Source organism: Bombina bombina, chromosome 1 (assembly GCF_027579735.1).
Source record: "Bombina bombina isolate aBomBom1 chromosome 1, aBomBom1.pri, whole genome shotgun sequence".
Lineage (NCBI taxonomy): Eukaryota > Metazoa > Chordata > Amphibia > Anura > Bombinatoridae > Bombina > Bombina bombina.
Window position 1 is genome coordinate 1,065,497,909 of NC_069499.1, and position 26,421 is coordinate 1,065,524,329.

At 38.7% G+C, this 26,421-nt stretch overlaps 1 protein-coding gene across 6 annotated transcripts in view; it reads left to right on the top strand.

Annotated features, from left to right (window-relative positions):
• ZMYND8 (zinc finger MYND-type containing 8) overlaps window positions 1-26,421 on the top strand; it is a 199,565-nt gene that overhangs the window by 67,354 nt on the left and 105,790 nt on the right. For all 6 annotated transcript variants that reach the window (XM_053690979.1, XM_053691097.1, XM_053691173.1 and 3 more), the window contains exon 5: window positions 1,223-1,371. In XM_053690979.1, coding sequence (XP_053546954.1) covers window positions 1,223-1,371 — 149 coding nt within the window. The remainder of the gene's footprint in view (window positions 1-1,222; window positions 1,372-26,421) is intronic.

The window sequence follows — 26,421 nt, forward strand, 5'->3', positions numbered from 1 at the left end:
CATATACAGAATCATTTTGTTGTGAAAACGCTCATATATCACATACTACACCATTAATTTACAGAATCATTTTATTGTGAAAACGCTCATATATCACATACTACACCATTCATTTATAGAATCATTTTATTGTGAAAACGCTCATATATGACATACTACACCATTAATGTACTGAATCATTTTATTGTGAAAACGCTCATATATCACATACACCATTCATTTACAGAATCATTTTATTGTGAAAACGCTCATATATCACATACTGCACCATTAATTTACTGAATCATTTTATTGTGAAAACGCTCATATATCACATACTGCACCATTAATTTACTGAATCATTTTATTGTGAAAACATCCATATAGTGAAAATATTCATATATCACAGACTATAGTCTGTAATGTATTGATGTTTTCACAATAAAATGAGCGTGTAAATGAATGGAAGAGTGCTGCTGTATGGGATTGCCAAGGTTAAAAAGAAAACATAACTTGAATGGGTATATTTGCAACTCACATAGAAAGCAGGTGTTTTCTATGAACAAATTATGATCTAGTACAAGTGTAACATGCTGAAAAGGTCACACACACACACACATATATATATATATATATATATATATATATATATATATATATATATATATATATATATATATATACTGAATTGTATGATTTACTAGAAAACTTAAATCTCTGATATTTATAGATTTAAAGGACCACTCAATGCAATACAATTGCATAATTTACAAGGGCATAATAAAAAGACAATGCAATGACACTCTGAATTTCAAATAAGCAGTAAAAAAATTTTCCTGATATTTATTTTTTCTCTCATTTTCTGCCCCCTGTATCATGTGACAGCCATCAGCAAAGCACAAACTAGTATATGTATACCCTGTGAGCTTGTGCACATGCTCAGTAGGATTTTGTTCCCCAGAAAGTGTGAATATAAAAAGACTGAGCAAAATTTGATATTGGAAGTAAATTGAAAAGTGTCTTTCTGAATCATAAAAGTTTTTTTTACTTGAGTGGCCCTTTAAGTTCCATTCTCTCCTAAGCATTTTCAGTAAATATTGCCTATGTAATGTAATAGTTCTCTTTAACCTTTTCTTTTTCCAGAAGCTCTATGAAATATTTTGAGTTCTGGCCACGTATTGTGATGTGTTTGTGAATATATAATATATACATGTATAGAATGATGAATATTTTACCCAATTAGATCCTTCCTCTGCTGAACGACCAGGACAGAAAAGGAGGTTTCCCAGTCCGCCTCACTCATCCAATGGGCATTCTCCTCAAGATTCAGCAACAAGCCCGAGCAAAAAGAAAAAGAAACCTGGTGCATTGAATAGTAATAACAAAGAGCAGGTAAAGATATTAGTTACTTTCTAGTGATATTATTTGATGGTATCTCCTTTAACCCTATGCATTCTTTGCCTTTCAGCAACTGTGTACCATATCAACTTAGATGGACAATGGCAATGAGGAACAACTGCATACTACATGAAATAGCATGTAAAACTATTATATTTGCTTTTTAAATTCTTAATGATGAGTATTAGTTCTAATTGATTCAGGACTGTGATCCACTCTTTGCAATTGGCCGTATAAGGAGACCTCACTTTATACATATAGACTTCATATTCAATCATAAATGACATATGGCTGCACACCACCTATAATGCTGTTGTTTATGTGCATTATGCACTACTGAGGAGCTGTGCATACATTTTATTATATACAAAAACACAGGAGCAACTATAACATATTTAATCCACTAATCAGTGCATTGCAACAAGTGGTATTTTGTGAAGTGCAAATCCGAAAAGGCATTGACAATGCCTGGCTCTCTCTGAGCTCTTTTACTGTGCAGCGTTTCCTTTGTTCTGCAGCCAACTGTGATTTAAACTCACTCTCTAGTAGGACAGTATGTAAAATGTAAGTGTTAAATAGCAGTGTAACATTTCCTATCCTATGCAGATATAGCTAGTTACACTATCTAGTGTAGCCCACAATATTGTAATGGGTGTATCTGAGGTCTCGTCAATCTACCCCTGGTTTCCCCACTTGTCTCTTTTTTTTATGTAAAGTTTGGGCATCCTCTGGGATAGGTTTGCTGACAGCCTTTACAGTTTTTACTAAGTCACTGATCACAATCCTTTAGAAAAACATATGTTATCATTTTCTACAGAAAATCCCTGTTATAGTCTGTGGGGAGTTTTGTACATACGTTCTTCTAAAGGATTGTGATTGGTTCCTATATGAGCCTATTAGTGAGGGGTAATACAAGTTGGAGAGTCTGTTAAAGGGACATAAAGATGGTAGTGTGCAGCACTCGTATACCTGCATACAAGTGGCAACAATTAAATGTTAAAGGAAGGCTAAACAGACCCCTTTTAAACCAGTTTAAGGTAGTGTCATTTAAATAAAGTCTGTTATAGGCTGTGGAGAAAAATGAGAACAATCTAGTGATCTACTGGTCAGCACTTAAGAATTAGCCTTTTGAGGATATCTACTTTATAGTTGTTAAAATGTTTCCTTTGAATATAAAACAGAAATTTGTTTTCTGAGAATTGTAAAACTTTTTTCTTTTGAGAGGTTAATGTGCTCAAAACTGCATAGCAGTAAAAAGCCAAGACGTGTTTTAGCGTTTTGTTACAAATAAAATGTCATGTGTGAGAGCATTTTATCATTGCACTGTTGCTTGCATATAACTGACCATGCAAGGTGATTAAATAAATTTTTAAAGTCAGCTCACATTATGGCTATGCATATATGCCTCTTATCATTGGCTTACACGTTCGCTATCTTTCAGTAGTGCATTGCTGTTTTGAAACGGACGTTAAATATGTGTTTAGTTATATGTGTCAGCAACAGTGCAATACAAATACTGTAACTTATTAGCAGATTTCTGTCCCTTTGTGCCTGTATTGATGCATATGTGTGCTGTTAATTGTTTGCCCTTTTGTGAGAACCATTTTGATATTTGTACAGCAAAGTTATAAAATAATTGTAATATACTTATGCTGATGTTTTAATGCCAAATACCTTATGACTGTTCTATCCATTCATTGTCCGTTTACAATGAAATAAAGCTACATGCAGTATGATTTTTTTAGTGCATGATATGAAAATTAATCTGAAAGATATAAAATTAATGAAAAATAAAAAGAGCTTTAAAAAATGATTTAAAAGGGATTAATGAAAACTATTTTCTTTCTAATGACACGGTGAGTCCACAGATCATCATAATTACTATTGGGAATATCACTCCTGACCAGTAGGAGGAGGCAAAGAGCACCACAACAAATCTGTTAAATACCACTCCCCTTATCCACAACCCCCAGTCATTCTCTTTGCTTGTATCAGTTGCAAGGAGGGGTAAAGTTAGGTGACTGATTCTTTAATCAAGAGTTTGTTATTTTTAAAGCAGAGCAAGTTTGCTCTGTTTTTTCTTTGGGGTTTAGCCATGTTCCATGTCAGTCTCTTCAGTAGGGCAATGGTGGCTTTTAAGCATTTGGGAACTTGGGGGGGTATAATCCCCTCTGTGCCTCCCATATAGTTTGTGCTGCCATTCTTTTGAAAAGTCTGAGTAGGTTTATTCAGTCTTTTGTTTTGCTTTTCCACAGGTCCATGTAAAGAGCGTTACCTTTCAAACTTTGTGAGCTGCCCTGCTGCCGGGCAGATTATTTTTGAGCTAAGTGCTGTTTTTATTTTTATGAGGTATAGAAAGTCTGGCACTTAGGGGGTTAATATATTCCTGACGGTGTCCAGGTTTTATTACTCAGTATTGTGGGGCACTGTGAGGAGTTGGATGGCAGTTGAGACTGTTTTTTTGGGGGGAGTCTTTACTCCTTGTTTGGCTCTTATGTATGTTTAAAATGGAGCATTTACGTTTTAATATGTTTTGGCTAAGGGCAGGCAGCTTCCTATAGGCACTCAGAATGTTTTTCTCCCGGCGGCGTTTTTTTACTGTTATGCCGGCCGGGAGGTTGTGTAGACGCCCACGATGGGAGAAGTTTGTTTTGCGCGAGTGTTGCGTGTATACTACGGAAGTGAGAGGTTATTCTGCTGCTGCTCCAGTGCTGGATGTTATTTAGTTGGAGCGGTTGTTTTCAGATGGGAGGTCCGGATCGTTTGGAAGTTTGTATCTACTCCGGTTGGTAGGAGGTTGGTTTAGCACCTCAGTTGGGCTTGTTAGTGTGTAGAGGTTCTTGATAGGGCTCAGGGTTTGCTGTTTTTAGGGCTCTTATTTTTCGTTATGTTTTTTTTTTTTTAAAAGGGACAGTAATGTTTTATTTTTGGAACAATTTTTGTTAAGATGGACCAAGAGGATTTGCAAGCAGTCACTTGCAATTTATGCTTAGATGCTAATGTGGAGCCACCTATTCCTTTCTGTTCCTCATGTATAGAGAGAACATTACAGTATAGGGATAGACTTTTTGATTCAGATCCTTCATTTTCTTAGGAGAATGCTGTGCAGGTGTCTCCTGTTCAAGCTATACCGCAGCTCTCTACCCAATCATCCCAATCATTATCCTCGTCACATGCAGTGCCCTGTGTTTCATCTCAGGTTGTTTTTTCTTTGCAGGATATGGCTACTCACATATCCTCTGCTGTATCTGAGGCTTTGTCTGCCTTTCCTGCGTTGCAGGGAAAGCGCAAAAGGAAGTATAAGGTTTCTAATTCTGTTGCAGTTATGTCAAATGTTTCTTCTCATAGGTCTGAGGAAGAAGATACTTCAGTAACGTCTGAGGGTGAAATTTCAGATTCTGATAGTGTAACTCCTTCTGCTGATTCTGAGGTGTTTTTTTTTTTCAGATTTAAGCTGGAGCACCTCCGTTTGTTACTCAGGGAGGTTTTGGCTACCTTGGATGACTCTGACTCGTCGGTCATTATTACCCCCAAGAAAGCTAGTAAGCTTAATAAGTTTTTGTGAGGTTCCTTCTGTGGCGGAAGTTTTTCCTGTTCCAGATCGTGTCTCAGAGATTATTTCGCGAGAATGGGAGAAGCCTGGTATTCATTTTTCTCCTTCTCCTATTTTTAGGAATATGTTTCCTATTGCGGATTCTATTAGGGAATCTTGGCAGACGGTTCCTAAGGTAGAGGGAGCAATTTCCACTTTGGCTAAGAGGACCACTATTCCTATTGAGGATAGTTGTTCTTTTAAAGATCCCATGGATAAGAAGTTGGAGGCTTTGCTTAAAAGGATTTATGTTCACCAGGGGTTCCAATGACAGCCTGCTGGGTGTATTGCTATGATTACCAGTGCGGCTGGATATTGGTTTGATGCGTTGTCTGATTCTATTCAACTGGAGGAAATTCAGGATAGAATTAAGGCTTTAAAATTGGCCAATTCTTTTATTGTGGACGCTTCTTTACAGGTCATCAAGTTGGGAGCAAAGATTTCTGGCTTTGATGTTCTGGCACGCATCATCCAAATCTAAGCTTTATCCATTCCTTACAAAGGGAAGACTTTGTTTGGGCCTGGTTTGGCTGAGATTATTTCTGATATTACTGGTGGGAAGGGGCATTCTCTTCCTCAGGATAAGAGTCATAAGCAGAAGGGTCGTCAGAGTAATTTTCGTTCCTTTTGTAACTTCTCTGGTAATTCTTCCTCTTCCTTCTCTAAACAGGATCAGTCCAAGCCTTCTTGGAGACACAATCAGTCCTGGAGCAAGGGGAAACAATCTAAGAAGCCTGCCGCTGATTCAAAGTTAGCATGAAGGGTCTGCCCCCCAATCCGGGAATGGATCGTGTGGGGAGCAGGCTGTCTTTTTTCGCTCAGGCCTGGGTTCGAGATGTTCCAGATCCCTGGGTGATAGATATTGTGTCCCAGGGATACAGGCTGGAGTTCAAAAAATTTCCTCCCAGGGGCAGGTTTCATTTATCAAGGTTATCTGTAGACCAGATAAAAAGGGAGGCATTCTTAAGTTGTGTTCAGGATCTTTCCGACATGGGAGTGATAGTTCCTGTTCCAGTTCAGGAGCAGGTACTAGGGTTTTATTCCAATCTGCTTATCGTTCCCAAATAGGAGGGAACTTTCAGAACCATTCTGGATCTCAAGTGTGTAAACAAGTTTCTCAGAGTTCCGCATTTCAAGATGGAAACTATTCGGTCAATTTTTCCTCTGGTTCAAGAGTGTCAATTCATAATTACAGTAGATCTAAAGGATGCATATCTGCATATTCCCATTCACAAGGATCATCACAAGTTTCTGAGATTTGCTTTCCTAGACAAGCATTTTAAGTTTGTGGCTCTTCCTTTTGGTATTGCAACAGCTCCCAGTGTGTTTTCAAAGGTTCTGGGTGTGCTGCTGGCAGTTCTCAGATTGCAGGGAGTTGCGGTAGCTCCTTATCTGGACAACATTCTAGTTCAGACGCCATCTTTTCAACTAGCAAACTCCCACACAGAGTTGTTGTTGTCTTTTTTTGCACTCCCACGGTTGGAAGGTGAATTTAGGGAAAAGTTCCTTGATTCCGGCTACAAGAGTGGTAATCTTGGGAACCATTATAGATTCTCTGGAAATTTAAGATCTTTTTGACAGAAGCAAGGAAGCAAAAAATGTTCAATTCATGTCTGGCTCTTTAGTCATCTCCTCGGCCATCGGTGGCCCAGTGTATGGAGGTTATTGGTCTGATGGTTTCGGTCATGGATATCATTCCGTTTGCCCAGTTTCATCTCAGACCTCTGCAGTTATGCATGCTGAGACAGTGGAATGGGGATTATACGGATCTGTCTCCAAGGATTGCTTTAGATCAGGTGGCAAGATATTCTCTTCCATGGTGGTTGTCTCAGGATCTTCTTTCCCAGGGAACCTGTTTTTGCAGGCCTTCCTCTGTGATTGTGACCACGGATGCCAGTCTGCTTGGTTGGGGTGCTGTCTGGGGTTCACTGAAGGCTCAGGGTCTGTGGACTCGGGAGGAATCGGTTCTTCCTATAAATGTCTTAGAGCTGAGGGCAATCTTCAATGCTCTTCTGGCCTGGCCTCAATTGGCTGCAACCCAGTTTATCAGATTTCAGTCAGACAATATAACGTCCGTAGCTTACATCAATCATCAGGAAGGAACTCGGAGTTCCTTGGCGATGAAGGAGGTAGCCAGGATTATTCAGTGGGCGGAGGCTCATAATTAATGTCTGTCTGCGATCCACATTCCAGGGGTGGACAATTGGGAAGCGGATTTTCTGAGCAGACAGTCGCTTCATCCGGAGGTGTTTTCCAGTTTGATTCTCAAGTGGGGTCAACCGGTGTTGGATCTTATGGCATCTCGTCACAATTCCAAGTTTTAGAAGTACAGTTCGAGGTCAAGGGATCCTCAAGCGGTTTTAATAGCTGCTCTAGCAGTTCCTTGGAAGTTCAGTCTGGCATACGTGTTTCCTCCGTTTGCCCTTCTTCCTTGAGTTATTGCTCGGGTCCGACAGGAGAGGGCGTCGGTAATTCTCATTGCACCAGCGTGGCCTCGCAGGATCTGGTGGAGATGTTATCTTTTCCACTTTGGTGTCTTCCGTTGAAGAAGGACCTTCTACTTCAGGGTCCCTTCCTTCATCCAAATCTCGTTTCTCTGAAACTGACTGCTTGGTGATTGAACGCTTGATTCTATCTAAGCGTGGAGTCAGTTTTTGAGACTATGATTCAGGCGCGTAAGCCTGCGACTAGAAAGATTTATTACAAGATATGGTGTAAATATCTGTATTGGTGTGAATCCTAAGGGCTACTCTTGGAGTAGAGTCAGGATTCCTAGGATTTTGTCTTTTCTCCACGAGGGTCTGGAGAAGGGTTTATCTGCTAGTACCCTGAAGGGTCAAATTTCTCCTTTATCTATTTTTGTTTTTATAATCGTCTGGCGGATGTACCAGACGCTCAGTCTTTTTGTCAGGTTTTGGTTAGAATCCGGCCTATGGTTAAGTTTTTGACTCCTCCCTGGAGTCTTAATTTAGTTTTGAGAGTTCTCCAACAGGCTCCGTTTGAGCCTATGCATTCTTTGGATATTAAGTTGTTAACCTGGAAGGTTTTGTTTTTGGTTGCTATCTCTTCGGCTCAAAGAGTTTCGGAGCTTTCAGCTTTACAGTGTGAAGCTCCTTTCCTAATTTTTCATTCTGATAAAGTGGTATTACGTACTGCTTTCGGGTTTCTTCCTAAGGTTGTTTCAGATAAGAATGTTAATCAAGAAATTGTTGTTCCTTCTTTGTGTCCTAATCCTTCTTCTCATAAGGAACATTTGTTGCACAACCTTGATGTAGTTCATGCTTTGAAATATTATTTACAGGCAACTAAGGATTTTTGCCAGTCTTCTTCTTTATTTGTTATCTTTTCTGGGAAGCGTAAGGGTCAGAAAGCTACGGCTACTTCGTTTTCTTGTTGGTTGAGGAGTATTATTCGCTTGGCATATGAGACTGCTGGTCAGCAGCCTCCTGAGAAAATCACGGCTCACTCCACGAGGGCTGTTTCTTCTACCTGGGCTTTCAAAAATGGTGCTTCTGTAGATCAGATTTGCAAGGCTGCCACTTGGTCATCTTTACACACTTTTTCTAAATTTTCTAAATTTGATACTTTTGCTTCAGCTGAGGCTGTTTTTGGGAGAAAGGTTCTTCAAGCAATGGTGCCTTCTGTTTAGGTTAACTGTGTTGTCCCTCCCTTATCATCCGTGTTCTCTAGCTTGGGTATTGATTCCCAATAGTAATTATAATGATCCGTGGACTCACTGTGTCATTAGAAAGAAAATGAAATTTATGCTTACCTGATAAATTTGTTTCTTTCTTGACACGGTGAGTCCACGGCCCGCCCTGTATTTTCAGACAGTTTATTTTTACATAAACCTCAGGCACCTCTGCACCTTATATTACTTCCTTTCTCCTTTCCCTTTGGTCGAATGACAGGGGGTTGTGGGTAAGGGGAGTGGTATTTAACAGCTTTGTTGTGGTGCTCGTTGCCTCCTCCTGCTGGTCAGGAGTGATATTTCCAATAGTAATTATGATGATCCGTGGACTCACCGTGTCAAGAAAGAAACAAATTTATCAGGTAAGCATAAATTTCATTTTTCTGCAAATTTTAGAAACTCATATTCAGTATGTTGTAATGTTTTCCAGTGATGGAGAATAATAATGGGCAATATTTTACCTTTTTTTTTGTAAAAAGTGACAAAGGTAGATGGATTTGAAAAGCCCTGAAATATTCCAATTGTACCTTGTGCCATGTATGAGGCAGGGATATATCTAAACGGATTCCTTCTTTATTTGTTTTGCTGTATTAGTAACCACTTGCTGATTTCACAAAGATATCTCTTGATACTGGAGAGCACTTTAAAATACAATAAATTGCTCTTTCATATAAATCTCTATAAAGTGACAGTGTACAATAAAGTTGGTTTCCCCTTTTATGTGTTTCCAGTTACCTTTTTACACTAGCAGCCGAGTATTACATGTATGAGAACTTGCTCCTTTGGGTTTATATTTGCACAACAATAGCTGGTTTTGTTCTTTGACAGTGCAACCTGTTAAAATGGGCTGAATTTACAGGTAAAGCAGATCTCCTTATTTTATTACTTTCTATAGACTCACATGATTCCCTATCTTATCTCTCGGTCTGCATACCATATCCAGTACTTAGAGAGAACAATTAAAAATTTATATTTTATTACTTATTTCTCCTACCCCCCCACCCACCCCCATTGTGAATGTAATTTATTCTGCTGGCTATGTTTAGATAACTTTTTTGTTTGTTATATCCAATACCAAACCAGTATCAACATTTTCAATGTAGGTGAGGAGCCCACAGAAAAATGCCAAAATAACTGTAAAAGAGCTATTTGAATACAAATGAAAACACTCCAGCTGGTAAAATTGATAATAGAGAGCAGATTTAAGGGTAGAACATTTAATAGTACACTGTCTCTTTAAATCAACATAAGCTTTTGAACCAAGCTACCAGTATATATAAAAAGTGTGACTTTGTATTAGTATGCTTCATTTCTTGTTTAAAGGGCCATAATACCCAAATGTTTAAACACTTGAAAGTGATGCAGTATAGCTGTAAAAAGCGAACTAGAAAATATCACCTGAACATCTCTATGTAAGAATGAAAGATATTTTACCTTAAAAGTTCCTCAGTAGCCACATCCCATTGTAAAGGATTTCTAAGCAGCATATTAGTATGTCTGTCCCGGGACAGCTGAAAGGATGAGCCTCGTGCACTCTCATGTAATTTCCCTATTCAGTTAGTGTAACAATGAAATCTCATGAGAGTTAAGTGAAATCTCATGAGATCACAGTAAGAGAGTTCATGACCTAAGCACTGCTGATGCTGATTGGCTGCTGTTCATTTCTTCTTCTTCTTTTTTTTTTTTTTACCTGTAGCTGGGAGCAGCTGAGTATAACTTTTTACACAGAACTTACTCTGCTGAGCTGAGGAAATTGTGAGGTAAAATATCTTCCTTTTTTACATAGAGATGCTCGGGTGATATTTATTTCATGTAATTGACAAGAGTCCATGAGCTAGTGACATATGGGATATACAATCCTACCAGGAGGGGCAAAGTTTCCCAAACCTCAAAATGCCTATAAATACACCCCTCACCACACCCACAATTCAGTTTTACAAACTTTGTCTCCTATGGAAGTGGTGAAGTAAGTTTGTGCTAAGATTTCTACTTTGATATGCGCTTCTCAGCATTGTTGAAGCCCGATTCCTCTGAGTACAGCGAATGTCAGAGGGACGTGAAGGGAGTATCACTTATTGAATACGATGATTTCCCTAACGGGGGTCTATTTCATAGGTTCTCTGCTATCGGTCGTACAGATTCATCTCTTACCTCCCTTTTCAGATCGACGATATACTCTCAAATTGACCATTACCTCTACTGATAACTGTTTAAGTACTGGTTTGGCTATCTGCTATATGTGGATCGGTGTCTTTTGGTAAGTATGTTTTTTATTACTTACGACACCTCAGCTATGGTTTGGCACTTTATGCATTTATATACAGTTCTGAATATATGTATTGTACTTATATTTGCCATGAGTCAGGTTCATGAATTTCCTTCTGCAGACTGTCAGTTTCATATTTGGGGAATATAAACATTTTTTTAAAGAAAATTATTTCTTACCTGGGGTTTAGTCTTTTTTTCAATTGACTACTTCTTGCAAATTGCGGGCGGTATTAGGCCCACGGGTGCGTCAAATGCTAAACTTTATTGTGTCATTCTTGGCGCGAAAATATTTTTGGCGCGAAAAAATACGTCTATGACGCAACTTCATCATTTCCGGCGTCATACTTGATGCCGAGACCTTTCACACGGTTGCGTCATTAGTGACGTGAGTGTGTCATTTCCGGCGCCAAACTTTTTCATTATTTCAATACCCATTGATGTTTGCCTCTTGCCTTTTTCTCTATCAGAGGGCTATGCTATTTGCATTTTTTCCCATTCCTGAAACTGTCATATAAGCAAATAGATCATTTTGCTTTATATGTTGTTTTTTCTCTTACATTTTGCAAGATGTCTCAATCTGATCCTGCCTCAGAAGTTTCTGCTGGAACATTGCTGCCTGACATCGGTTCTACCAAAGCTAAGTGCATTTGTTGTAAAATTGTAGAAATTATTTCGCCGAATGTCATTTGTAATAGTTGTCATGATAAACTTTTACATGCAGATAGTGTATCCATCAGTAATAGTACATTGCCAGTTGCAGTTCCTTCAACTTCTAATGTGCATGATATACCTGTAAATTTTAAAGAATTTGTTTCTGATTCTATCCTGAAGGCTTTGTCTGCATTTCCACCTTCTAATAAACGTAAAAGGTCTTTTAAAACTTCTCATTTAGTTGATGAAATTTCAAATGACCAACAATATAATAATTTATCCTTTTCTGATGAGGATCTATCTGATACAGAAGATCCTTCCTCAGACATTGACACTGACAAATCTACTTATTTATTTAAAATAGAGTATATGCGTTCTTTATTAAAAGAAGTGTTAATTACTTTGGATATTGAGGTAACCAGTCCTATTGACATTCAGTCTAATAAACGTTTAAATGCTGTTTTTAAACCTCCTGTGGTTTCTCCAGGGGTTTTTCCTATTCCTGAGGCTATTTCTGATATGATTTCTAAGGAATGGAATAAGCCAGGTACTTCTTTTATTCCTTCTTCAAGGTTTAAAAAATTGTATCCTTTACCAGCAAAATCTATAGAGTTTTGGGAAAAAATCCCCAATGTTGATGATGCTATTTCTACTCTTGCTAAACGTACCACTATTCCTATGGAAGATAGTACTTCCTTTAAGGATCCTTTAGATAGGAAACTTGAATCTTATCTAAGGAAGGCCTATTTATATTCAGGTCATCTTCTCAGGCCTGCAATTTCTTTGGCTGATGTTGCAGCTGCATCAACTTTCTGGTTGGAGAATTTAGCGCAACAAGAATTGGATTTTGACTTATCTAGCATTATTCGCTTACTGCAATATGCTAATCATTTTATTTGTGATGCCATTTTTGATATTATCAAAATTGATGTTAGATCCATGTCTTTAGCTATATTAGCTACAAGAGTTTTGTGGCTTAAAGGGACCCTAAACACCTTCTGTTTTCATTTAATTATTATTTTTTTTAAACATTTTGTTTTAGTTTTAAACATTATTTGTTTCTCCATATTTTTATCTTGCTTCTGCTCAATTATCTTTTATTTTGAATTTTACCACTAAACCACCGCCTACTGAATGCAGTGGTAGCCGCCATGTTGTAACGCACGTTGTATGGGATAATATGCCGACTTGATGTGCACTCCCTTCTTTACTTCCGTGCATGTGCATACAAAGAAAGCAACGTCTTAGCTGCTTCTATGAAGCTCGTTCTCATTAACTTTGTGAACGAACTTCATAGATTTAGTGGAGTCAATTGCAGCCGTTTTCAGTTTCACTGAATGATAGCTGTGTGAGAGGACCGGCTTGTCGGTGATTATTGTTAGCCAGGGTTTTGTTTTGTTTTTATTCATAATGTTTTTACAGTTTTTAAAATGCAAATACCTTTTATTTCTTTCATGTAATTAACAAGAGTCCATGAGCTAGTGACGTATGGGATATACATTCCTACCAGGAGGGGCAAAGTTTCCCAAACCTTAAAATGCCTATAAATACACCCCTCACCACACCCACAAATCAGTTTTACAAACTTTGCCTCCAAGGGAGGTGGTGAAGTAAGTTTGTGCTAGATTCTACGTTGATATGCGCTCCGCAGCAAGTTGGAGCCCGGTTTTCCTCTCAGCGTGCAGTGAATGTCAGAGGGATGTGAGGAGAGTATTGCCTATTGAATGCAGTGATCTCCTTCTACGGGGTCTATTTCATAAGGTTCTCTGTTATCGGTCGTAGAGATTCATCTCTTACCTCCCTTTTCAGATCGACGATATACTCTTATATTTACCATTTCCTCTACTGATTCTCGTTTCAGTACTGGTTTGGCTTTCTACAAACATGTAGATGAGTGTCCTGGGGTAAGTAAGTCTTATTTTCTGTGACACTCTAAGCTATGGTTGGGCACTTTATTTATAAAGTTCTAAATATATGTATTCAAACATTTATTTGCCTTGACTCAGAATGTTCAACTTTCCTTATTTCCAGACAGTCAGTTTCATATTTGGGATTATGCTTTAATTATCATATTTTTCTTACCTCAAAAATTTGACTTTTTCCCTGTGGGCTGTTAGGCTCGCGGGGGCTGAAAATGCTTCATTTTATTGCGTCATTCTTGGCGCGGATTTTTTTGGCGCAAAAATTCATTTCCGTTTCCGGCGTCATACGTGTCGCCGGAAGTTGCGTCATTTTTTTGACGTTATTTTGCGCCAAAAATGTCGGCGTTCCGGATGTGGCGTCATTTTTGGCGCCAAAAGCATTTAGGCGCCAAATAATGTGAGCGTCTTATTTGGCGCCAAAAAATATGGGCGTCGCTTTTGTCTCCACATTATTTCAGAATCATTTTTCATTTGCTTCTGGTTGCTAGAAGCTTGATGTTTGGCATTTTTTTCCCATTCCTGAAACTGTCTTATAAGGAATTTGATCTATTTTGCTTTATATGTTGTTTTTTCTCTTACATATTGCAAGATGTCTCACGTTGCATCTGAGCCAGAAGATACTACAGGAAAACCTCTGCCTGCTGGATCTACCAAAGCTAAGTGTATCTGCTGTAAACTTTTGGTAGCTATTCCTCCAGCTGTTGTTTGTATTTAATGTCATGACAAACTTGTTAATGCAGATAATATTTCCTTTAGTGATGTACCATTGTCTGTTGCAGTTCCCTCAACATCTAAGGTGCAGAATGTTCCTGATAACATAAGAGATTTTGTTTCTGAATCCATAAAGAAGGCTTTGTCTGTTATTTCTCCTTCTAGTAAACGTAAAAAGTCTTTTAAATCTTCTCTCTCTACAGATGAATTTTTAAATGAACACCATCATTCTGATTCTTTGGACTCTTCTGGTTCAGAGGATTCTGTCTCAGAGATTGATGCTGATAAATCTTCATATTTATTTAAGATGGAATTTATTCGCTCTTTACTTAAAGAAGTACTAATTGCTTTAGAAATAGAGGATTCTAGTCCTCTTGATACTAATTCTATACGTTTGGATAAGGTTTTTAAAGCTCCTGCGGTTATTCCAGAAGTCTTTCCTGTTCCTAATGCTATTTCTGCAGTAATTGCTAAGGAATGGGATAGATTGGGTAATTCATTTACTCCTTCTAAACGTTTTAAGCAATTATATCCTGTTCCGCCTGACAGATTAGAATTTTGGGACAAAATCCCTAAAGTTGATGGGGCTATTTCTACCCTTGCTAAACGTACTACCATTCCTACATCAGATGGTACCTCGTTTAAGGATCCTTTAGAGAGAAAAATTGAATCTTTTCTAAGAAAAGCTTATCTATGTTCAGGTAATCTTCTTAGACCTGCTATATCATTGGCTGATGTTGCTGCAGCTTCAACTTTTTGGTTGGAAACTCTAGCGCAACAAGTAACAAATCGTGATTCTCATGATATTATTATTCTTCTCCAGCATGCTAATAATTTCATCTGTGATGCCATTTTTGATATTATTAGAGTTGATGTTAGATTTATGTCTCTGGCTATCTTAGCCAGAAGAGCTTTATGGCTTAAGACTTGGAATGCTGATATGGCTTCTAAATCAACTCTACTTTCCATTTCTTTCCAGGGAAACAAATTATTTGGTTCTCAGTTGGATTCTATTATTTCAACTGTTACTGGTGGGAAAGGAACTTTTTTACCACAGGATAAAAAGTCTAAAGGTAAAAACAGGGCTAACAATCGTTTTCGTTCCTTTCGTTTCAACAAAGAACAAAAGCCTGATCCTTCGTCCTCAGGAGCAGTTTCAGTTTGGAAACCATCTCCAGTCTGGAATAAATCCAAGCCTGCTAGAAAGGCAAAGCCTGCTTCTAAGTTCACATGAAGGTACGGCCCTCATTCCAGTTCAGCTGGTAGGGGGCAGGTTACGTTTTTTCAAAGAAATTTGGATCAGTTCTGTTCACAATCTTTGGATTCAGAACATTGTTTCAGAAGGGTACAGAATTGGTTTCAAGATGAGACCTCCTGCAAAGAGATTTTTTCTTTCCCATGTCCCAGTAAATCCAGTGAAAGCTCAAGCATTTCTGAATTGTGTTTCAGATCTAGAGTTGGCTGGAGTAATTATGCCAGTTCCAGTTCCGGAACAGGGGATGGGGTTTTATTCAAATCTCTTCATTGTACCAAAGAAGGAGAATTCCTTCAGACCAGTTCTGGATCTAAAATTATTGAATCGTTATGTAAGGATACCAACGTTCAAGATGATAACTGTAAGGACTATATTGCCTTTTGTTCAGCAAGGGAATTATATGTCCACAATAGATTTACAGGATGCATATCTGCATATTCCGATTCATCCAGATCATTATCAGTTCCTGAGATTCTCTTTTCTAGACAAGCATTACCAATTTGTGGCTCTACCGTTTGGCCTTGCTACAGCTCCAAGAATTTTCACAAAGATTCTCGGTGCCCTTCTGTCTGTAATCAGAGAACAGGGTATTGTGGTATTTCCTTATTTGGACGATATCTTGGTACTTGCTCCGTCTTTACATTTAGCAGAGTCTCATACGAATCGACTTGTGTTGTTTCTTCAAGATCATGGTTGGAGGATCAATTTACCAAAAAGTTCTTTGATTCCTCAAACAAGGGTAACCTTTCTGGGTTTCCAGATAGATTCAGTGTCCATGACTTTGTCTTTAACAGACAAGAGACGTCTAAAATTGATTACAGCCTGTCGTAACCTTCAGTCTCAATCATTCCCTTCGGTAGCCTTATGCATGGAAATTCTAGGTCTTATGACTGCTGCATCGGACGCGATCCCCTTTGCTCGTTTTCACATGCGACCTCTTCAGCTCTGTATGCTGAACCAATGGTGCAGGGATTACACGAAGATATATCAATTAATATCTTTAAAACCGATTGTTCGGCACTCTCTAACGTGGTGGACAGATCACCATCGTTTAATTCAGGGGGCTTCTTTTGTTCTTCCGACCTGGACTATAATTTCAACAGATGCAAGTCTCACAGGTTGGGGAGCTGTGTGGGGATCTCTGACGGCACAAGGAGTTTGGGAATCTCAGGAGGTGAGATTACCGATCAATATCTTGGAACTCCGTGCAGTTTTCAGAGCTCTTCAGTTTTGGCCTCTTCTGAAGAGAGAATCGTTCATTTGTTTTCAGACAGACAATGTCACAACTGTGGCATACATCAATCATCAAGGAGGGACTCACAGTCCTCTGGCTATGAAAGAAGTATCTCGAATTTTGGTTTGGGCGGAATCCAGCTCCTGTCTAATCTCTGCGGTTCATATCCCAGGTGTAGACAATTGGGAAGCGGATTATCTCAGTCGCCAAACGTTGCATCCGGGCGATTGGTCTCTTCACCCAGAGGTATTTCTTCAGATTGTTCAAATGTGGGGGCTCCCAGAGATAGATCTGATGGCCTCTCATCTAAACAAGAAACTTCCCAGGTATCTGTCCAGATCCCGGGATCCTCAGGCGGAGGCAGTGGATGCATTATCACTTCCTTGGAAGTATCATCCTGCCTATATCTTTCCGCCTCTAGTTCTTCTTCCAAGAGTAATCTCCAAGATTCTGAGGGAATGCTCGTTTGTTCTGCTAATAGCTCCGGCATGGCCTCACAGGTTTTGGTATGCGGATCTTGTCCGGATGGCATCTTGCCAGCCATGGACTCTTCCGTTAAGACCAGACCTTCTGTCACAAGGTCCTTTTTTCCATCCGGATCTGAAATCCTTAAATTTAAAGGTATGGAGATTGAACGCTTGATTCTTGGTCATAGAGGTTTCTCTGACTCCGTGATTAATACTATGTTACAGGCTCGTAAATCTGTATCTAGAGAGATATATTATAGAGTCTGGAAGACTTATATTTCATGGTGTCTTTCTCATCATTTTTCTTGGCATTCTTTTAGAATACCGAGAATTTTACAATTTCTTCAGGATGGTTTGGATAAGGGTTTGTCCGCAAGTTCTTTGAAAGGACAAATCTCTGCTCTTTCTGTTCTTTTTCACAGAAAGATTGCTATTCTTCCTGATATTCATTGTTTTGTACAAGCTTTGGTTCGTATAAAACCTGTCATTAAGTCAATTTCTCCTCCATGGAGTTTGAATTTGGTTTTGGGAGCTCTTCAAGCTCCTCCGTTTGAACCTTTGCATTCATTGGACATTAAATTACTTTCTTGGAAAGTTTTGTTCCTTTTGGCCATCTCTTCTGCTAGAAGAGTTTCTGAATTATCTGCTCTTTCGTGTGAGTCTCCTTTTCTGATTTTTCATCAGGATAAGGCGGTGTTGCGAACTTCTTTTGAATTTTTACCTAAAGTTGTGAATTCCAACAACATTAGTAGAGAAATTGTGGTTCCTTCATTATGTCCTAATCCTAAGAATTCTAAGGAGAAATCATTGCATTCTTTGGATGTTGTTAGAGCTTTGAAATATTATGTTGAAGCTACGAAATCTTTCCGTAAGACTTCTAGTCTATTTGTTATCTTTTCCGGTTCTAGGAAAGGCCAGAAAGCTTCTGCCATTTCTTTGGCATCTTGGTTGAAATCTTTAATTCATCTTGCCTATGTTGAGTCGGGTAAAATTCCGCCTCAAAGAATTACAGCTCATTCTACTAGGTCAGTTTCTACTTCCTGGGCGTTTAGGAATGAAGCTTCGGTTGACCAGATCTGCAAAGCAGCAACTTGGTCCTCTTTGCATACTTTTACTAAATTCTACCATTTTGATGTATTTTCTTCTTCTGAAGCAGTTTTTGGTAGAAAAGTTCTTCAGGCAGCGGTTTCAGTTTGAATCTTCTGCTTATGTTTTTTGTTAAACTTTTATTTGGGTGTGGATTATTTTCAGCAGGAATTGGCTGTCTTTATTTTATCCCTCCCTCTCTAGTGACTCTTGTGTGGAAAGATCCACATCTTGGGTAGTCATTATCCCATACGTCACTAGCTCATGGACTCTTGTTAATTACATGAAAGAAAACATAATTTATGTAAGAACTTACCTGATAAATTCATTTCTTTCATATTAACAAGAGTCCATGAGGCCCACCCTTTTTTGTGGTGGTTATGATTTTTTTGTATAAAGCACAATTATTCCAATTCCTTATTTTATATGCTTCGCACTTTTTTTCTTATCACCCCACTTCTTGGCTATTCGTTAAACTGATTTGTGGGTGTGGTGAGGGGTGTATTTATAGGCATTTTAAGGTTTGGGAAACTTTGCCCCTCCTGGTAGGAATGTATATCCCATACGTCACTAGCTCATGGACTCTTGTTAATATGAAAGAAATGAATTTATCAGGTAAGTTCTTACATAAATTATGTTTTTTTTTATTATAGGTGTTCAATTATTTTTTTTTTATTTTCTGACAGCTCTGTGAAGACATGGGTGAAAGTGATGCTGAGAAAACTGTAAGTCTGCTTATTGCTGTGAGCGTGCACGCATATAGACATCGCGCTCACAGCATAACTAAAAAACTACTGCTCCTATAAAGTTTGCAGCTATAATATTTATTGCTAAAGCAGCATATCTTTTGAACTGGCCTCAGCTATGGTTTGTTATATAGCTGTAAGATAAACATTCATTATCGATTATTAAAAAAATATAATATTTACTCTAGACTGTAAAAATCCTCAATGTAGTGCAAGGGAAAGAGGGATGGGTAGGGATCCTCCAACACAGTTACAGCTCAGCGAGGCGACTGCTGTCTCATAAATATATTATGTTATCTTTATCACTAAGCTGTGTCACCATTCCACCCCTCTCTCTAAGCTCCCGGAGTCCCGCTCAAGCCATACATTTTTTTCTTTACTTTCAGAGTTTGTTTAGATCGGACCCTTTGAAAATCTTATCCTTAGTTTTTGATTTACGGCTTTGACCAGCAGCTCACGCTCTCTGTTCTCATCTGAGCTGCTGGTCAAAGCCGTAAATCAAAAACTAAGGATAAGATTTTCAAAGGGTCCGATCTAAACAAACTCTGAAAGTAAAGAAAAAAATGTATGGCTTGAGCGGGACTCCGGGAGCTTAGAGAGAGGGGTGGAATGGTGACACAGCTTAGTGATAAAGATAACATAATATATTTATGAGACAGCAGTCGCCTCGCTGAGCTGTAACTGTGTTGGAGGATCCCTACCCATCCCTCTTTCCCTTGCACTACATTGAGGATTTTTACAGTCTAGAGTAAATATTATATTTTTTTAATAATCGATAATGAATGTTTATCTTACAGCTATATAACAAACAATAGCTGAGGCCAGTTCAAAAGATATGCTGCTTTAGCAATAAATATTATAGCTGCAAACTTTATAGGAGCAGTAGTTTTTTAGTTATGCTGTGAGCGCGATGTCTATATGCGTGCACGCTCACAGCAATAAGCAGACTTACAGTTTTCTCAGCATCACTTTCACCCATGTCTTCACGGAGCGGTCAGAAAATAAAAAAAAAAATAATTGAACACCTATAATAAAAAAATAAAAGGTATTTGCATTTTAAAAACTGAAAAAACATTATGAATAAAAAAAAACACAAAACCCTAATGCCAGGTGTTTAAGGTCCCTTTAAATCTTGGAATGCTGATATGACTTCTAAATCTAGATTACTATCTCTTTCTTTCCAAGGTAATAATTTATTTGGTTCTCAGTTGGATTCTATTATTTCAACTGTCAATGGGGGAAAGGGAGTTTTTCTGCCTCAGGATAAAAAACCTAAGGGTAAATCTAAGGCTTCTAACCGTTTTCGTTCCTTTCGTCAGAATAAGGAACAAAAATCTCAATCCTCCCCCCAAGGAATCTGCTTCCAATTGGAAGCCTTCCTCAAATTGGAATAAATCCAAGCCATTTAGGAAACCAAAGTCAGCCCCTAAGTCCGCATGAAGGTGCGGCCCTCATTCCAGCTCAGCTGGTAGGGGGCAGATTAAGGTTTTTCAAGGATATTTGGATAAAATCTGTACAAAATCAATGGATTCAGAGCATTATCTCTCAAGTGTATCGAATAGGATTCAGAGTAAGACCTCCTGTGAGAAGATTTTTTCTCTCACGTATCCCAGCAAATCCAGTAAAAGCTCAGGCTTTCCTGAAGTGTTTTTCAGACCTGGAGTCTTCAGGGATAATCATGCCAGTTCCTCTTCAGGAACAAGGTTTGGGGTTTTATTCAATCTATTCATTGTTCCAAAGAAGGAAAATTTATTCAGACCAGTTCTGGATCTGAAAATTTTGAATCGTTATATAAGAGTACCAACTTTCAAAATCGTGACTATAAGGACTAGGGCTGCAACTAACGATTATTTTCATAATCGATTAGTTGGTCGATTATTTTTTCGATTAATCGGATAAAAAAAAAACAAAAAAAAAAAAACACTGAACAATATACTATTTGTAAAAAAATATAATAATGAACAAACAAACTCTGTTTTGTTTAACAGAGTATTAAAAAAACTGCCTTACTGCAGAAATACAAATAGTTAAACTTTTTATCTTATCAAGTTCACTGTACAACTGTACACAACACAAACTACTTTAAATTACACAACTTACAAACTTTTAAAGACTTAGCAGAGCAAATGTATTGTTGTCATAATTTATTAGCTCAGCTGTAGCTGGCTGCCAAGTTGACATATTTATTTACTTTGCTTTTATTACACCAAGGTTGTCTAAATTAAGAAAAAAAGATCAACTATTGACTGTCACTGCAGTGCATACAACACTGCTGTGCTGTGACTGTAGGGGCTGCTACTGCTTCTGTAAGTAACTGTTAGGAAGGATAGCAGTCATAGCACAGGGGTGTGAGGAGATCGTGGGCACCGGGTCATGGAAGGGGCTAAGGTGAGGGTCTGACTCCAGATCAAGTAACTTGCTAAGATAATAATACATAACCTCTGGTGGTCTCACTGACTGTTTGATTTTACAACATTTCCTGTGACTGCTTCTGCAACTGTTAGGAAGGATAGCACAGAGGTGTGAGGACTGAGGAGATTGAGGGCACCGGGTCGCATGGAAGGGGAGGGGCTAAGGTGAGGGTCTGGATCAAGTAACTTGCTGGGAGGCGGAGCCAAGAGGATTAAGACATAAGCTCTGGTCTCAGTGTTTTTGTATGCTTGCGCTAATGCACTTCTCTTGGCTAAGTTGGCTTGGCTTTGAGTTATTAGTTAAATAAAAAAAAACACGCTACAGTGAGACCAGCAAGTTACTTGATCCGGACCCTTACCTTAGCCCCTCCCCTTCCATGACCCGGTGCCCGCAATCTCCTCACAGCTCACACCCTTCCCTGTGCTATCCTCCCTAACAGTTACAGAAGCTAGCAGCAACCGGAGTGTTGTAAAATCAAACAGAAGACCACCAGAGGTTATATATTATTATTTTAGCAAGTTTTACTTGATCCAGACTCAGAGTCAGACCTTCCCCTTCCATGACCGGTGCCCGCGATCTACTCACAGTCAAGTAGCAGCCAGCCGAATCCAATATCTCCCTCCTCCATTGCTTAACGCTAGTACTAAGTTATTACCCATAATTACCCACCTTGCAGCAGATGAAGTCAGAAGTGACGTCTATCCCAAATAATCTCACTGTCGCACAATCCTCTCTTCCCACACGTCTTCTCCTTCTCTTCTCTTCACCGCGCTCAGGAAATAGACAGGAAATAGACACGCCTTTTCTAGTGTGGCTGTGGCAAGCAGCCCAACTAATCGATAGACCGATTAATCGATAATGCAAATAATTGACAACGATTTGCATTATCGATTATTATCGATTTTATCGATTAGTTGTTGCAGCCCTAATAAGGACTTTTCTGCCTTTTGTTCAGCAAGGACATTATATGTCCACAATAGACTTGCAGGGTGCATACCTTCATATTCCGATTCATCCAGAACATTATCAGTTTCTGAGATTCTCTTTTCTAAACAAGCATTACCAATTTGTTGCTCTTCCATTTGGCCTAGCTCTCTTTTCAAAGGTTCTGGGTGCCCTACTCTCTGTAATCAGAGAACAGGGTATTGCGGTGTTTCCTTATTTGGACGATATCTTGGTACTAGCTCAGTCTTTACGTACTGCAGAATCTCACACGAATCAACTAGTGTTGTTTCTTCGGAAACATGGTTGGAGGATCAATTTACCAAAACGTTTCTTGATTCCTCAGACAAGGGTCACCTTTTTAGGCTTCCAGATAGATTCAGTGCCCTTGACTCTGTCTCTAACAGACAAGAGACGTTTAAAATTGGTTGCAGCCTGCCGGCATCTTCAGTCTCAGTCATTCCCTTCAGTGGCTATGTGCATGGAAGTTTTAGGTCTCATGACTGCAGCATCGGACTCGATCCCCTTTGCTCGTTTTCACATGAGACCTCTTCAGCTTTGTATGCTGAATCAGTGGTGCAGGGATTATGCAAAGATATCACAATTAATATCCTTAAATCCCAATGTACGACACTTTCTGACATGGTGGTTAGATCACCATCGTTTAGTTCAAGGGGCTTCTTTTGTTCGGCCAACCTGGACTGTGATCACAAAAGATGCGAGTCTTTCAGGTTGGGGAGCTGTTTGGGGATCTCTGACAGCACAAGGGGTTTGGAAATCTCAAGAGGCGAGATTACCAATAAATATTTTAGAACTCTGTGCAATTCTCAGAGCTCTTGAGTTTTGGCCTCTGTTAAAGAGAGAACCATTCATTTGTTTTCAGACAGACAATATCACAACAGTGGCATATGTCAATCATCAGGGTGGGACTCACAGTCCCCAAGCTATGAAAGAAGTATCTCAGATACTTGTTTGGGCGGAATCCAGCTCCTGTCTAATCTCTGCGGTGCATATCCCAGGTGTAGACAATTGGGAGGCGGATTATCTCAGACGCCAGACTTTACATCCAAGGGAGTGGTCTCTCCATCCAGATGTGTTTTCTCAGATTGTTCAGATGTGGGGTCTTCCAGAGATAGATCTCATGGCCTCTCATCTAAACAAGAAACTTCCCAGATACCTGTCCAGGTCCAGGGATGTTCAGGTGGAAGCAGTGGATGCACTGACACTTCCTTGGTGTTATCATCCTGCTTACATTTTCCCGCCTCTAGTTCTCCTTCCAAGAGTGATCTCCAAAATCATCATGGAACAATCATTTGTGTTGCTGGTGGCTCCAGCATGGCCACACAGGTTTTGGTATGCAGATGTGGTTCGGATGTCCAGTTGCCCGCCTCGGCTACTTCCGTTACGGCCAGACCTACTATCTCAAGGTCCGTTTTTCCATCAGGATCTCAAATCATTAAATTTGAAGGTATGGAAATTGAACGCTTAGTACTAAGTCATAGAGGTTTCTCTGACTCAGTGATTAATACTAGGTTACAAGCTCATAAATCTCTCTCTAGAAAGATTTATTATAGAGTTTGTAAGACCTACATTTCATGGTGTTCTTCTCATAAATTCTCCTGGCATTCTTTTAGAATTCCTAGAATTTTACAGTTTCTTCAGGATGGTTTGGATAAGGATTTGTCTGCAAGTTCCTTGAAAGTACAAATCTCCGCTCTTTCTGTTTTATTTCACAGAAAGATTGCTATACTTCCTTATATACACTGTTTTGTACAGGCTTTAGTTCGTATTAAGCCTGTTATTAAATCAATTTCTCCTCCTTGGAGTCTTAATTTAGTTCTGAAGGCTTTACAGGCTCCTCCATTTGAACCTATGCATTCTTTGGACATTAAACTACTTTCTTGGAAAGTGTTGTTCCTTTTGGCCATCTCTTCTGCTAGAAGAGTTTCTGAGTTATCTGCTCTTTCTTGTGTCTCCTTTTCTGATTTTTTTTTTTTTTTTTTTTTGCGGACTTCTTTTCAATTTTTACCTAAGGTTGTGAATTCTAACAACATTAGTAGAGAAATTGTTGTCCCTTCCTTGTGTCCTAATCCTAAGAATTCTTTGGAAAGATCCTTACATTCTTTGGATGTGGTAAGAGCTTTGAAATATTATGTGGAAGCTACTAAAGATTTCAGGAAGACTTCCAGTCTATTTGTTTTATTTTCTGGTCCTAGGAAAGGTCAGAAGGCTTCTGCTAATTCCTTGGCTTCTTGGTTGAAACTTTTGATTCATCAAGCTTATTCAGAGTCGGGTCAGGCCCCGCCTCAGAGAATTACAGCTCATTCTACTATATCAGTCTCCACTTCGTGGGCTTTTAAGAATGAAGCTTCAGTTGATCAGATTTGCAAAGCGGCAACTTGGTCCTCTTTGTATACATTTACTAAATTCTACCGTTTTGATGTATTTGCTTCCTTGGAAGCAGTTTTTGGTAGAAAAGTTCTTCCGGCAGCTGTTTCAATTTGATTCCTCTGCTTTAAGTTTTTTTCTTTCAAAAATGAAAATAAACTTATTTTTTTGGGTTGTGGACTAATTTTTTCAGCGGAATATGGCTGCTTTTATTTTATTCCCTCCCTCTCTAGTGACTCTTGAGTGGAGATCCACATCTTGGGTATTGCTATCCCATATGTCACTAGCTCATGGACTCTTGCCAATTACATGAAAGAAAACATAATTTATGTAAGAACTTACCTGATAAATTAATTTCTTTCATATTGGCAAGAGTCCATGAGGCCCACCCCTTTTTATGGTGTTTATGATTTTTTGTATAAAGCACAATTATTTCCAAATTTTCTTTGTTGATGCTTTCTACTCCTTTCTGCTTGGCTATTCGTTAAACTGAATTGTGGGTGTGGTGAGGGGTGTATTTATAGGCATTTTGAGATTTGGGAAACTTTGCCCCTCCTGGTAGGATTGTATATCCCATATGTCACTAGCTCATGGACTCTTGCCAATATGAAAGAAATGAATTTATCAGGTAAGTTCTTACATATATTATGTTTTTCCTGTGAGCTTTTTACAGTTATACTGCATCAGTTTCAAGTGATTTAGCATATGAGTATTATGTCCCTTTAAGAAACACAATTAGTAGTTGTGTTACAATAATGCTATTTCACTACACTGATATCCATCTGCGTGTGTCCCTTTATTTTACTTCATTCTTTTTCTTTGTTTTGTTACTGTTTTTGGCATAGCTTAGAAATTTAATATTCCTCGGCAGCAATGCTTTTAAAGATGCAGTAAACCAATGGCTAGCAATATATGCATACAAGGCAGATCTGGACTAGTGGCCTAGTTATTTTTCATCCTGGTACACAAAAATGTTTTTTTTTCCTGCTGCTTATAACTGCACTTCACGTAGCTCCCAATACCTACTTCTGGGCTTGACAAATCACTTGCCATGGTTCAGATAGAACATACAATCTTAAACAACTTTTCAATTTACTTATATTATCAAATTTGCTTCATTATTTTGTTATCCTTTGCTGAAGGAACAGCATTGCACTAGTGGTTGCTAACTGAACACATCTAGTCAGCCAATCACAAGAGACAAATGTGTGCAGGCACCAATCAGCATCTAACTCTCACTAGTGTAGGATATGTGCATATTCTTTTTCAACAAGGGATACTAAGGGAACAAAGCACATTTGAAAATAGAAGTGAAGTTAAATGTGTCTTAATAGTACCTGCTCTATCTGAATCATGCAAGTTTAATTTTGACTTTCCTATTCCTTTAAAAAAAAAAAAAAAATCATACTGATAGAAATATCTCTGATTCCTATTTTTTTCTGTGGTTGACTCCTAAATTCTATATAGATATATCAGCCCCTCCCTACTCCATCTATACAATCCCTGCTTTGGACTGCATCTTTAAAACGTTCAGTAAAATACTGTGACATGTATACGGAGATGACCATTCTATGTTACAAATTTTCTGCGAGTATTGTCTGTATCTATTATGTTTTGTGAGCTAAAATGTTCAAGTAATCTGGTTTTGTTGATGTTACTGTACATTATGTTGTCTCTAA